General features: G+C 33.1%; 1 protein-coding gene across 4 annotated transcripts; it reads left to right on the forward strand.

Moving 5' to 3' along the window:
- Positions 1-1713: 1713 nt before the first annotated feature.
- Positions 1714-7485, forward strand: LOC145558623 (uncharacterized). Of its 4 annotated transcripts, none has more exons than XM_081619922.1 (14): positions 1714-1976; positions 2296-2386; positions 2863-3036; positions 3247-3333; positions 3838-3939; positions 4024-4074; positions 4657-4689; positions 4786-4848; positions 5755-5991; positions 6157-6370; positions 6493-6615; positions 6755-6828; positions 6939-6978; positions 7096-7485. In XM_081619922.1, exons 2-14 carry the CDS (start codon positions 2297-2299, stop codon positions 7272-7274), a joined length of 1467 nt encoding a protein of 488 aa, XP_081476048.1. In that variant the 5' UTR covers positions 1714-1976; position 2296; the 3' UTR covers positions 7275-7485. The 4 variants fall into 4 exon arrangements, with proteins under 4 accessions (XP_081476048.1, XP_081476073.1, XP_081476056.1 ...); XM_081619930.1 differs by having other exon boundaries at positions 1715-1976; positions 6514-6615; XM_081619938.1 differs by lacking the exon at positions 1714-1976 and adding an exon at positions 2191-2199 and having other exon boundaries at positions 2323-2386.
- Positions 7486-12751: the final 5266 nt, after the last annotated feature.

Raw genomic sequence — 12751 nt, forward strand, 5'->3', positions numbered from 1 at the left:
TATGGCCAAAATATTTAGCCGAGCCCAAACCGAACCTAAGCCCACCTTACCTACGACCCAATGATCATGTGGAGGGTCCAAATGATTTAATCAAATTCCTAAACCAATTAGGATTAATTAGAAGCTTATATAAGTTTCTAAAATATCTTAATTATCCTTTTTGAAAAGATAAGATTAACGAGTTTGAAATTGAATAAAACTTTTCTTTTTGAAAATCCTATTTCTATTAGAATTGAAAGACGTTCAAAGATAGACAGATATTATTTTCGTGCCTCATAGTTTTTTATCCAAATTTTATATGGTTGGATAGCCCTTGAAATTATCTTTCCAATGATATATTATAATATCAATTCCGAGCTATAACAAAAAAGATATGAATAAAATGTCAAACTCTAACCGAAACTGACATCGTCTCACTATTTTGGCCATATCTTTTATTCTACAAAATATTTTAATCTTATTCCAATTGGGTTAGAAAGTAGACTTCAAGATCTTTCTGACGATATCTTATTTATCTTATTCCGATTTCTGGATCAAAAGATATGATAAAAACAAAAACCGCAAAAACAGGTGTCTATCGCAAGAGTTTTATCCGATTCGAATTCTTATCTTTTCTTGATTCTTCGACCCTTTTTTTTCTCTATAAATAGAGATCATATCTCCCCTTTTTCAATCATCAAGAAGCTTGATCACAAAATAATTCTCTTCTCCCTCTTTAGCCTAAATACTAGCCACCCTATTCTCTCAAAATACTTCCCCTAATTAAGCACTCCAAGGAGTTCATACAATACCCAAAGTTATAATTAACTGAGGGTTTGGACCAAATCAAATCTACATTTATTTAATTTAATTTCATTTGCTTTATATTTATTGAAGTTACTAACAGTTTATTCATGATGTAGCAATTTAAAGGAACGTGCGTAATGTGAGTAATTAATTAATTTAATTACTCTAATTTTAATATTGCTAGTATCATGATTAGGGTTATTATTATTATTTGATTTGACTAACAATTTATTGTTAAATTGCTTCCAATATTAATGTTTATTCTATTATATTTTTTTATGATCACCATTTTGCATGTTTAAAGGGAATATGTAATTGAAAATCACGCCTAATAAGATAATTTAGACAACCGGCTTAGGTTCCTTTTTAATCTTGTTGTTAATCAAGTGATCACGATATTTTATAATTATGTGTTGCATTAATATTCAACCAATTTAGCTTAATAATAGTTTGGAGCAAATTGAATATTTTGTTTGTATGCCTTTGAGATCGCAGGAATCACTTTTCACTATAAGAATCAAGTAGAGGCCAATACGGGCGAATGTGACTCCATGACTCACTTCGTACCATCATCCCCGATCCTTCTTTAGTGGTTCCGAACCATATGGAGTTAGTAATCTCATGGATTATGAATGGGGTGTAACCTTCACGGGTCAATCGTTGTTGCCTATCGTTGTCCCTTATTCGTGGTTGCCTTTTATGATCCGTGAACGATTTACAAGTTTCTTAAAAACTTGTTGGTGGCTCCCTACTTTGCTTTGTCCCTAATCGTAATGTCAATTCCCACTTCCTATGATTGCCAAGCATATTTACGCGTGCTTTAACGTAGGCGCACTTCGAACGACGCCTACAGGGGGCATAATTAGGGGTTGTAGTGGTGAAGTGTTTGAGTGCTATGCTAATAATTGTGGGATCTGCACTTGTACGTAAGCTGAGTTGATGGCGGTGATGAAGGGACTAATGGTTGCTTGGGATGGTGGCCATAGACATGTGCACCTATCTATTGACTCGGAGGTTGTTGCTAGGATCTTGGTTGATGATGAACCAGACAATTCCCCCTATATCCATATCATACGCAAGTGCAAAGCCGTGATTTCTAACCGGGGGGTTTCTTAACCTCATATGGTTCCGAATAATAAGATTGATTAGGTGTGCGGTACTCAATACGTTGGTTGGTCGTAATTGTTAAGGTTACACTTTCTACTCAATTTGTTTTTGAACAACTCGAAAATACATCTTATTTGTTTGATTTGGGGGTAAAGTTCAAGTTTTTCTTTGATATGCTCTAATTTCATCTTAATTATATACATAATTGGACACCTGAAATTGTTATTTTTCATACAAAATATTAATTTGGGGCAAAAGTTAGGGTTTATAATTCTGAGTAAAAGTTTGAGCTCCAACAATCAGATTGCATTTTAAGCATTCTTTTTTGATATAATAATAATATGTAATAAAACTGATTTTTCAGAATTTCAATTTCTATTTATTTTGGGAATTTTGAATCAGGATGTCGATGTCGATGTGGATGCCGGAGCATGAACATGAACCGATGCCGGAGTATGAACCTTTGCCGAAGAAGCCCAGACTTGAAATTCAGGTACTAGCTTTTACTTTTTATATTTCTATTCATCTGTTACTTCCTCAGTTTTATCTCCCATCTCTTTCTTTTTAGTTTTGAATTTTAATTTCAATATTAATTAATATGAATATGAAATCGGTTAGGGTTTTTAATGCTAGTGTTTCATTTCGTTTCTTTAAATTTCCAGAATTGGGGAATTCACATCCTTGTTTGTTTGGTAGTTTTTGGATCTTAATTTGAAATTACAACTTGAACCCTAAAAAAATTTCAACATTTCAACAACAAATCCCAAACATTTAAGTGTTTGTTCTCTAAATCAGTCCCAATGGTGGTGGTGGTGAAATTTGTGCGGTGGTGGATTGGTGGTAGAACAGAGGATGGGATAATTCTGTTAGCTTAGTATTTGGTCCAATTCTATCATTAGATAATCTTATTTGCAAGCAACTAGCTTAAGCCTATGAACTAACTCACATCCTTCATGGGTGGTGTGGCAGAGCCTCACCAAGGAAGAACTAGCTCATTTGCAAGCAACTGAGGAAGGTGCATTAAAAGAAATAATCTGGGATATTTGCTCCTCTTCTCTGGAATTGTGCAAGCAACTATCTGATCAACTTTACCGTAGTCTGCTTGATGGAGTTGCCGTACTCGCTTACTTGCTCTTTGACAAGGTAGCTACTCTCTGTAAAGTAATTATCACTTGTCTGTTTTATGGATTTCCTCCTGTCCTCCCCTCTCCATGTTATACACTTATACTTCTTTATTTTTAGGATCTATCATTCTAGTTTTGCATTTACACTTTTACTTTTATCCCGGCTTATCTTATAACAAACATTCCTTTATGAAACAATTGCTAATGCCACATTGATGCCACATGGTAGGAGGAACTGTACGAGTTAGGTCATTCTCGCATGCTTTATGACCAACAGAACAAGTTTTGGGAACAACTTGAAGGGTTTGCGCAGAAGGTTTGTAATTATTGTGGAATTCACCACTACAAGTCATCTTTTGTTCTTTTTTGTATAACAATGGAGTTAGAAACTAGCAATGACCATGTAGCCTTTTTTTTTTTTTTTTTTTTTTTTTTTTTTTTTTTTTTTTTTTTTTTTTGCAAAGGACATAAGGAGGAAAAACCCTTGCTTTGTGTTTGTGTTCTTTTTTACCCCTTCACTAAGCAATACCCTTGCTATGCAAGAAACTCTAAATTTTGTTCACCTGTCTGAACAATAGCTAAACATTCTTTGTGGCAATCCTATTTGTTTGTATGAAACCATATGCTCAAAATTAAACAATTGAATTTCACGCAGGATTTCAGTTCTGCTCACATCTTTTGCATCAATTTGTTTGCAATCTTCATCATTTTTACAGCCTAATTAGGAAGTAATGGGAAAGTAGTGTGCTACTGTATATATTTCATTCTTTCTTCAAAGTTTAGTTAATTAATTAATCTTTATGAATTTGTTATTTCACAGGGAGATTCATTCTATGAAGTTTGCAAGTGGATAGCGAATACAAATATTAATTGGGATGGGTACTCTCTTTTGAACGAATGTAATGTTGCTGCTATGATACAGGTACAGCTTTCAAGTATTGATTCATCTAGTTGCAATTTCTGTGTGATAATTCTATTCTTTCTGATGATTACATTTGATGTGCAGTTTTACAACCATAACTTGTGTAACTCGTGTCCGTATAGGAAGCCTTTCGTGGTCCGTGCACTTACCCCCTCTTGTTTCCTCTCTCTATATCCTCATTCATATCTTGGTGTGTTGTATGATGTTACTCTATCTATCAAATGTGAGAGACTTTGTAATGAATAGCTAATTAAAGAAGGGTAACCGGGGGTAGTAAAGAGTAATTGTTTGGTTGTGTCATTTTATTTAGCAAAGGGTAGGTAGCATAACATGTTGAAATTTAGGCGTAACAGTTTGGCCAGCTTGTCTAGCCACTGAACAAGGTGTAGGATTGTATCCACAGTTTGGTTTTTTCAATGCATCAAGTTACAACTAATCCTCTTTAGTTCCATATTGTCTTGATCTTCTTATCTATCCATCTTTTTATGATTTTATCTATCCTTTCATAGCATTTTGGTTACTGTGTGGTTAATAACAAGGAACAAAGGGAGATATAAATACTTTTGTTAAATGCTTCAGTGGACTATGACTTAATGGTAGATCGCAAATCAAATGCATTATATGAGGATTTGAAGATTTAATTGTCTGCTTTTTGCCATAGCAGCCTTAGCCCATGTATGTTTGTTTACTAACTTCTTTTATTATTGTTTGCCATAGGACTACATTGCCCGTGGCCTGGAAATTGAGAAGGTAGCAATGTTTTCTTTGCTTTTCTGCTGTCTAAAAGTTGTTTCTGTTATGTTTAACATTAATATGTTTACCTTGTTTGTTATTAATTTATTATAGAGTCCTATTGATGATGACATTGAGGAAGCAATCAAAAAGGCGAAGCAGTATCAGATATTGACGGTAAGGAATATGACTAATGCCCTACTCCCGTTCTTAATGTAAGCGAAGTCATTTTAAAGTGTGGCAAACAGTTTGAAATAGAGGGAGTACAAAATGTCGAATGCGAGTTTCCTATTTGTAACTAATCCCTCCCTCCCTTAATGCTTGCTACATTTCTATAGTTGTGGTGACACTTTTTTGAAGTTTGACCAATTTCCCATTCATGCCTAATACGGAGATTATTATTCGAAATGTTATTGGATTTGTTGCAGTGTAGTACTATATTATAACTTTTACTCGCTCCGTTTCTTTTTACTTGCACCATATCATTTTGTACGGTATTCAAGAGTCGTCTTTGACCTTTAACAACTCAAATTGTATAATTTAGAAAATTATAAAAAGTTGATATTAATAAACTTACATTTAGACGAATCTAACAAAATCTTACTGGATTATTTTATACATTATAGATATGCCAAAAAATTCGGTCAAAGTTTCATAACTTTAACTCTCAAAACGGAATTTATTTGTAACACAAAGTGAAAGATATTATTGGTCAAACATGTTTTTTGGGAAAATGTTATTTTGTAGACTGCTTAAAATTAAATGTACCAAAGGTTAAGGGACGGTGGGGAGTAGATATTTGTTCTTTGTTCTCATAAGTCATAAACCTCCCTCAATAATGCGCGAAAACACAAAATCCTTAGCTAAGAAATCTTTTAGAATTCTTCATTCATACTGAAAAAAGGAGTTTACATTTATTTAGATAAATATGCACCATAAAGGTATCCATTTTGATGCTTAGTCATTTCATCACTTCTAGTTCATTTTGCCGAAATTGCTTTTAGTAGTTTATCATGAAATGAAGTTTAAAGCTGTTCACGATGTGTTTTTTTTTTTTTTTTCGTTTCTTTTTTCTTGGAGCAGGTTGATGAATATACTTTTTTACTGTTGGAGATATTTAGGGATGTGTTGAGCGAGAAGTGTCAAGAATTTTTGCTTGCCAAAGCTGTGGAGTGTATTGATGTCAAGGCCTTGTACAGCTTAGAGGCTGATGCAATACAGGATTTAGTGGAGCTAAACATGCACTCTTCTGCCCATGAAGAGTTGGATTGGCTTATTAAATCTGACCTGTTGGAACTTATTCGGGTAAAAAAAAACATGGTGTGTTTGCTAAACCTCGCTAGATTATATGCTTTATGGCATCAACCCTTTAATTCTGCACTTGTGGTTATTTAATGGTTAATTCGCCTATTATTACAACCATGGAAATACATGCTCTTTTTTGAGTGAGAAATTTCTAACTATTATTGATTTGTTTTGTTGCAGGTCAAAGATAGATTAAGGACATCGACAATTCCATTTAGTATATTGCTCCATAATGAATTTGAACTGAGAGAAATTGTTGAACTTCGTTATACTGTTCCTCCACCTCTGACTGTTTTTGATTTGATTAGTATTGCTGAACTTCGTCGTAAGGCAGAAGGGAGTCGTTTTATCAACAGGGACCATTTCTTGTGGGCTTTTGATGAGAGAGGATGTGGTACTTGTTTCTGATATTGACTTTGCCTAGATGATTTCTATTATGTTCTTGGTTGATTCTGCTACTCATGAATATATTCTCATGAATATGTAAAGCAAATTCTCTCTTGGGTGATGCTTCAGGGCTCCGTACTGCATTGAAAGGGCTCCGTACTGCATTGAAGGAAGAATTAGCCTCGAGGGTGGGTGCAGAAGATCATCCCCCATATTTCATATATGACATTGTGTTAAGATTGGCAAGAGCTGGTATGGTTTCTGATCTTTTTTTTTTTTTTTTTGAGTGGTTCTGATCTTTGTTTTTACGCATCTCTGCCTTTATTGGACATAAATATATGTTTATAAATAAATGAAGATGTTCATGCTGTTTCATATTCTTGGCATGCAGAATATGTGAACCCTAGTGTAATTTATCTTGCCTTTGCGGTAGTTTTTGGCAAATTTGGCTTTTGTACTGAGGAGGTAAATCTCATCAGCCTGGATTTCTTGATGTTTTACTTTCCAGTGTCCTATGCTAAGCATGTTATACACTTCCTACGAATCTGTTTCTAATTTTTCATTCTTATCTTAAGGTCAAAGAATTGCAAGAATACTTCAACCACTTCAAGACTGGTACTTGCGACCTCATTCTCTGTTCTTTTATGTCTCTAATGGCACCAATTTTATGGAACAAATGTAGTAAATTGAATATACTGTCTGATAATTGATACTTTTATGCTTTTTTTTCAGCTATATGCGATATGATGGAACCAAAGAATTTGATGTCCTCGAATGATTGGTATTTTGGGGATGATAGTATTAAGGTTTTTAAGGAACGTCTTGATGCAAATAATGGAATCTGGTGGTACCCCTTCACTGCTAAAACTTTAAGTGATGGTATTTTCTCTATACAGGCAATATCCCCTTGACAAGGACAAGGTGAAATTGAAGGCATTTGGTGTTTATGGGAAATTAAATATATGTAAATTATAAGCTGTTTAGATTTGTTAATATTTGTTTTTGTAAAATATTAAGAGATGCCTTATGGTGAAGTGGTGATCTAATTTCTTTTGGTAATTGGGTTGCATGTACTATTCTGATTTCAGTTGTCAAGAGGTTCTAGTATTATTTTGATTTCTAGGTTCGGGTCTTCTTGCTCAATTGATAGTAAATTATCTATTTATCTTACTCTTCACTCTGTTTGCACACCCATTATCTTGATTTCTTCATTCCCCATTTGCTACCTAGGTTGCATAAATACTTATATGGGTACGGATATGGATACAGAACAGATATAAAATAAGACAAATTTAAAAATGAAAAATACGGAAAAATATATTATAAATTAATACTACCTCCGGTTCAATTTACTCGCAACAAAGGAATATTTTACGTCTCACAAATAATACCCCTTTGTTGCGAGTAAATTGGACCGGAGGTAGTATGATTTTTTAATACTATAAAGGATATTTACGGAGTAGTATTTAATGAAAAAAACCTTTTACAAGGCTATAAAAAAGTGAAAACATGAGTTAAACTAAAGAAATATGGGTTAGAAAATTTTATTTAAGACAAATTTTATTTAATGTAGTATTCATTTAAGGTATCAGTTTATAGTCTTGAGAGAAGACTTACCTAACTTTTGTATTTTTCTTAAAAAAAAAAAAAAAAAAAAAAAAAAAAAAAAAAAAAACAGTTGAAAAAAACCTCGGATATTGATGAAGTTCTTTGCTATACAAGAGAGCGCTAAATTTTGTCCCATTTTCTCACTTTGTTATGCTTATGATCTTTACATCAGCAGATTAAACACTGCGCATCCCTTAGAATAGGATTAAACCGCCGCCAAAAGCTCAGCTTGAACAACACCTCGAGCTGAAATCATTACATCACTATAATGTTTAGTTCTAAAAGTTTGATAATTTTCTACTTGCTTCATATAACTCATTCATCATTTCTGGATAATTGCAGTCATAATGCTCGATCAATTCAACTCGATTCATGAAACCTGTTTGTACCTATAAAAAGAGAGCACGCTTAAAAATATTAATTCACAAAAATGTTTCAATTTATAAAATAAAAAAAAGTAATAAAGTAAATTATAAGCATACCCTGCACATTACATCAAAATGAGTCAAAGTATTCGACAAGAATTGGATACAACAATCAACTTCCACAGCATTATAACGCCGGTTTTGTTTGTCGATGTTGTTCGTCGGAACTTGCAAAACAAAATTACTCATCTTTGAATCTTGTGAAAGCAAGTTCCGAAATTGTAATACATGTTGGGGTTGTATTATGGTCTAATTTGACCTGTATTATGGTTTGAATCAGTGACGAGCGAGAATTCACTGACATGCTGCATCTATAATTCTATATGTTCTATGTACATCCACCACACTAGATGAATGTTGTACGTGTTCAGAAAATGAGTCCTGGTTCTATGAGCCTGAGCTATTAGGAATTCCTCAATCAAGATTAGCAAATGAATTTGTGCTGTGTGAATTTTGGAAAGCCAGCAAACTGCTGTATTCAGTTTCATGATATATTAAAGCATGTATCAGATCAATCTTAATTCTTTTTAAAATATTAAAAGAACAAGATTAAAGCATAAACTAGCATTAGCATGAGCTAACTTTCATATATTAAAGCATGACCTCTCACCTCTAATTACATCCATGGCAGATATCTGTGTAAGCACAAATGAGGCTGATAAAATAAGCTTAAACCAAAGGTCTTAATTCTTTGTGTCTGATGCTTCTGACAACTAACATAGTAACATTCTGCATGTTCTGTAATTACATAAATAATTAAATGATAGCAGCAAAGGATTAGGGGCAATTTTGCTAGATTTAGTGGCAATAATGCAACACCATCCAATAATTGTTCAACTTTTCTCCAATAATTAACCTTAGCTTAACCTTGTTTAGTGAAGTAATAGAAACTAACGGCCCTTTAACTGCTAATTAGTTACTAATGTTACATTTAATACAATGCTTAGAGTATATATAGTTACTTTTGGGATTTTCCTAACTACACGCTAACAATGAGAATTTTCTTAATTTTTTTTTTAGACTTGCTCTCACTTAGTTATCTTAATAATTCACACAACCCTACTAATTCAATGGGTTATCACTCTCTCACTATTTACCATGCTCACTTGGCTTTAAATTCAGTTGTAAAAGAGAGTCAATACCCAACTAACCAATAACATAAAAGGAATGAAATTTTTTCAAAAGAAAGATTAAGATTACCTCAAGCTTTTCTTCTCATTCAAAGAACTAGTTATCACACCAGCTTCAGATTGGTCTCTTATGATCCCACACTTAGTCCAAATTTGTTCCAATAGGGTTTTCAAGCGCTGCAAAGTATCCTCACTATAATCTACACACAAACAATATTGGGATAATAATCAATGATTAACATTAAAGTGTTATTATATTATTAAAAAAAATGGAGAAGAATATAGGAAAAAAAAAAAAGAATGAAGTAGATGTTACAAAATAATAATGTATGCCCATTATAGCTTGTAATTATCTTTTTTTGACCACCTTAAGTATGGTCTTAATAGCATCCTTGTAACCCTCCTTTGTCATTAGTCCACATTAACCCTCTCATGAATGGACTCTTCATTGTCCATATAAGTTACAATGTTCATATCTTGTATATATATAGATGGTCATAAAATGGATGAATATAGACAATACAATTCCCATCTACATCTCTCTCTAATCTTCTCCCTTTTCCCCTTATTTTATAATACATTATCAGCACCACACTCTAAACGAAACTATTACATTGATCACTCCCTAAGTATACTAGCCAAGAAAAAAAAAGACCAAAGGTATTCATTTTATAACATTAGTTAACACGTATCAAGTATTGATGTTAGGAATTGTTCTATATCATGATGTTAGTTTATGATTATATGCGGTTCTGACATACTAAAGTTCTTAGTTTATGATTATATCATGATGTTAGAATATGCGGCCACTTTCATAGAATTTTTTTTTTATAGCAAATATTGATGCTAGATATTATATTGTCCGTAAGTATGCTAGCAATTTATATTTAATAGCAAATGCTTTCCACCTTCACGTTACAATATGTCAGGTTACAATATATATTTTTTTTTTTACAAGGTGTTATATGTCAGGTTACAATATGCTTTCCACCTTAATTTTTGCACCTTCACCTTATATGCCTTCACTCTCGTTTTGCACCTTCACCTCAATTTTGCTTCTGACATAGTAACATACATATTATGTGAGCAGATCACTTTTCATGTCTTGTTATAGTCTTTCTTCGATCCTGTGTAGTTTTATTATGTATATTGATTATTAATGTATCCTTTGTTTTATATGACTATTAGTTTTAGTTTATAAAATCAGTATTATCATAACTATCTGCCTTGACTGCTTTATTATGTTATTTATTATGAGCTGTATTTATGTCATATACCATAATCTGTGATACCACATACTACTCTAATTGTTGTTGTAATATGCTTTTGTGCTTGTACGAATGAGCTTAGCCATGTTATTTTATTTGTATACATTTTTATTATCAACCATTATGTTATGATATGTATATGTTTGATATTTTATGAGATTTAATTTTGAATATTATTTTATATAGTGAAATATGTCGAATCTTGCCAAGCTTGAATTTGTGGCCCTTGATATTACCAGAAAGAATTATCTATCATGGGTGTTAGATGATGAAATACACCTAGATGCTAAAGGCCTTGGTGAAACCATTAAGGAGGCTAATGAGGAAACACCTCAAGATAAGGCTAAAGCCATGATTTTCCTTCGCCATCACCTCCATGAAGGGCTCAAAAATGAATATTTAACTGTGAAAGACCCACAAATCCTTTGGAGTAATCTAAAGGAAAGGTATGACCACCAAAAAACAATGATACTCCCTAGAGCTCGTTATGATTGGTTGAATTTGAGATTGCAAGATTTTAAATCTGTTAGTGAATATAACTCAGCTATGTTTAAAATAACTTCTCAATTGAAATTATGTGGAGAAAATATTACTGATGCAGAAATGCTTGAAAAGACATACTCCATTTTCCATGCTAATAATATTGTTCTGCAGACACAATATAGAGAAAAAGGTTTTAAAAAATATTCTAAATTAATATCTTGTCTTCTTGTGGCTGAGCAAAATAACGAGCTGTTAATGAAAAATCATGAATCACGTCCTACTGGCTCTACTCCATTCCCTGAAGCGAATGTGACAACCCATAACGGGAAAGAAACTAAAAACAGAGACCATTCCAGCAGTAGTGGTCGAGGTAGAGGTCGTGGTCGCTGTCGTGGCCAATGGCGTGGTCGCGGTCGTGGGCGTGGTTTTAGTGGATATGGTAGAGGTCGTGGAGGTCATTACACAAATTCTCATTCCCACCCGAAGTGGGAACGTAGGGATGATAAAGAGAAAACTGAGACCAATATATGTTACCGTTGTGGAGGAAAAGGCCATTGGTCTCGGGTTTGTAGAACTCCAAAGCATCTTGTTGAACTTTATCAAGAATCATTGAAGAAAGGAAAGAAATTTGAGGCAAACCTTGTTCTTGAAGATGGTGAAGGTGATTTTGATTTTGGCAATGCAAATCATTTCGATGTTGCTAATTTCCTTACTTCCCCGGAAGGGAATAATTTTGATTTCGGCAGTACAACTCAGTTAGAAGTTGGTGATTTCTTCAATGCCCCGGAAGGGAATAATTAAATTTATATTATTTTATGTCAACTTTAAGTATTAGACTTTATCTAGTTATTTACTTATGTTATTTTCTATGGTTGTAATAAGGACTTTATATGCTTTATGAATTTATGAAATATTTGGGTGTTTTTATTGATTTATTTATTTTATCATCTTTATTTTTATGCTTTATATTTTGACATATATTTTATTTCATAAAGAACATGGATATTACTCAAGTTCAGTTTGCAATGAATGGTGAAGAATTATGTCTTGCTGACAGTGCAACTACTCATACAATACTTAGAAATAAAAAATATTTCTCTCATTTGATGATGAAAAGGGTTAATGTGAGTACCATATCGGGTAGTACAAATATTATTGAGGGCTCCGGAAGAGCCACTATAAAATTGCCTTGGGGAACTGAAATTAAAATAATTGATGCTTTATACTCCCCATTGTCTCAAAGAAATTTATTAAGTTTTAAGGATATTCGCAACAATGGTTATCATATTGAGACAATCAATGAAGAAAATAACGAATTCCTTCAAATCACAAATATAACTCAAGGCACAAAACATGTTTTGGAGAAACTCCCTACATTCTCCAGTGGTTTGTACTACACAAAAATCAATACTATTGAAACTCATGCTATAGTAAACCAGAAGTTTACTGATAATTTTGTTGTTTGGCATGACCG

The sequence above is a fragment of the Chenopodium album genome, chromosome 1 (assembly GCF_948465745.1).
Source record: "Chenopodium album chromosome 1, dcCheAlbu1.1, whole genome shotgun sequence".
Lineage (NCBI taxonomy): Eukaryota > Viridiplantae > Streptophyta > Magnoliopsida > Caryophyllales > Amaranthaceae > Chenopodium > Chenopodium album.

Coding starts and splice junctions, on each gene's coding strand:
- LOC145558623 (XM_081619922.1), top strand. CDS start 2,297: ATGTCGATGTCGATGTGGATGCCGGAGCATGAACATGAACCGATGCCG. Junction 3,940..4,023: donor ATGTTGCTGCTATGATACAG/GTACAGCTTTCA, acceptor TTTGATGTGCAG/TTTTACAACCATAACTTGTG. Junction 6,829..6,938: donor TTGGCTTTTGTACTGAGGAG/GTAAATCTCATC, acceptor TCTTATCTTAAG/GTCAAAGAATTGCAAGAATA.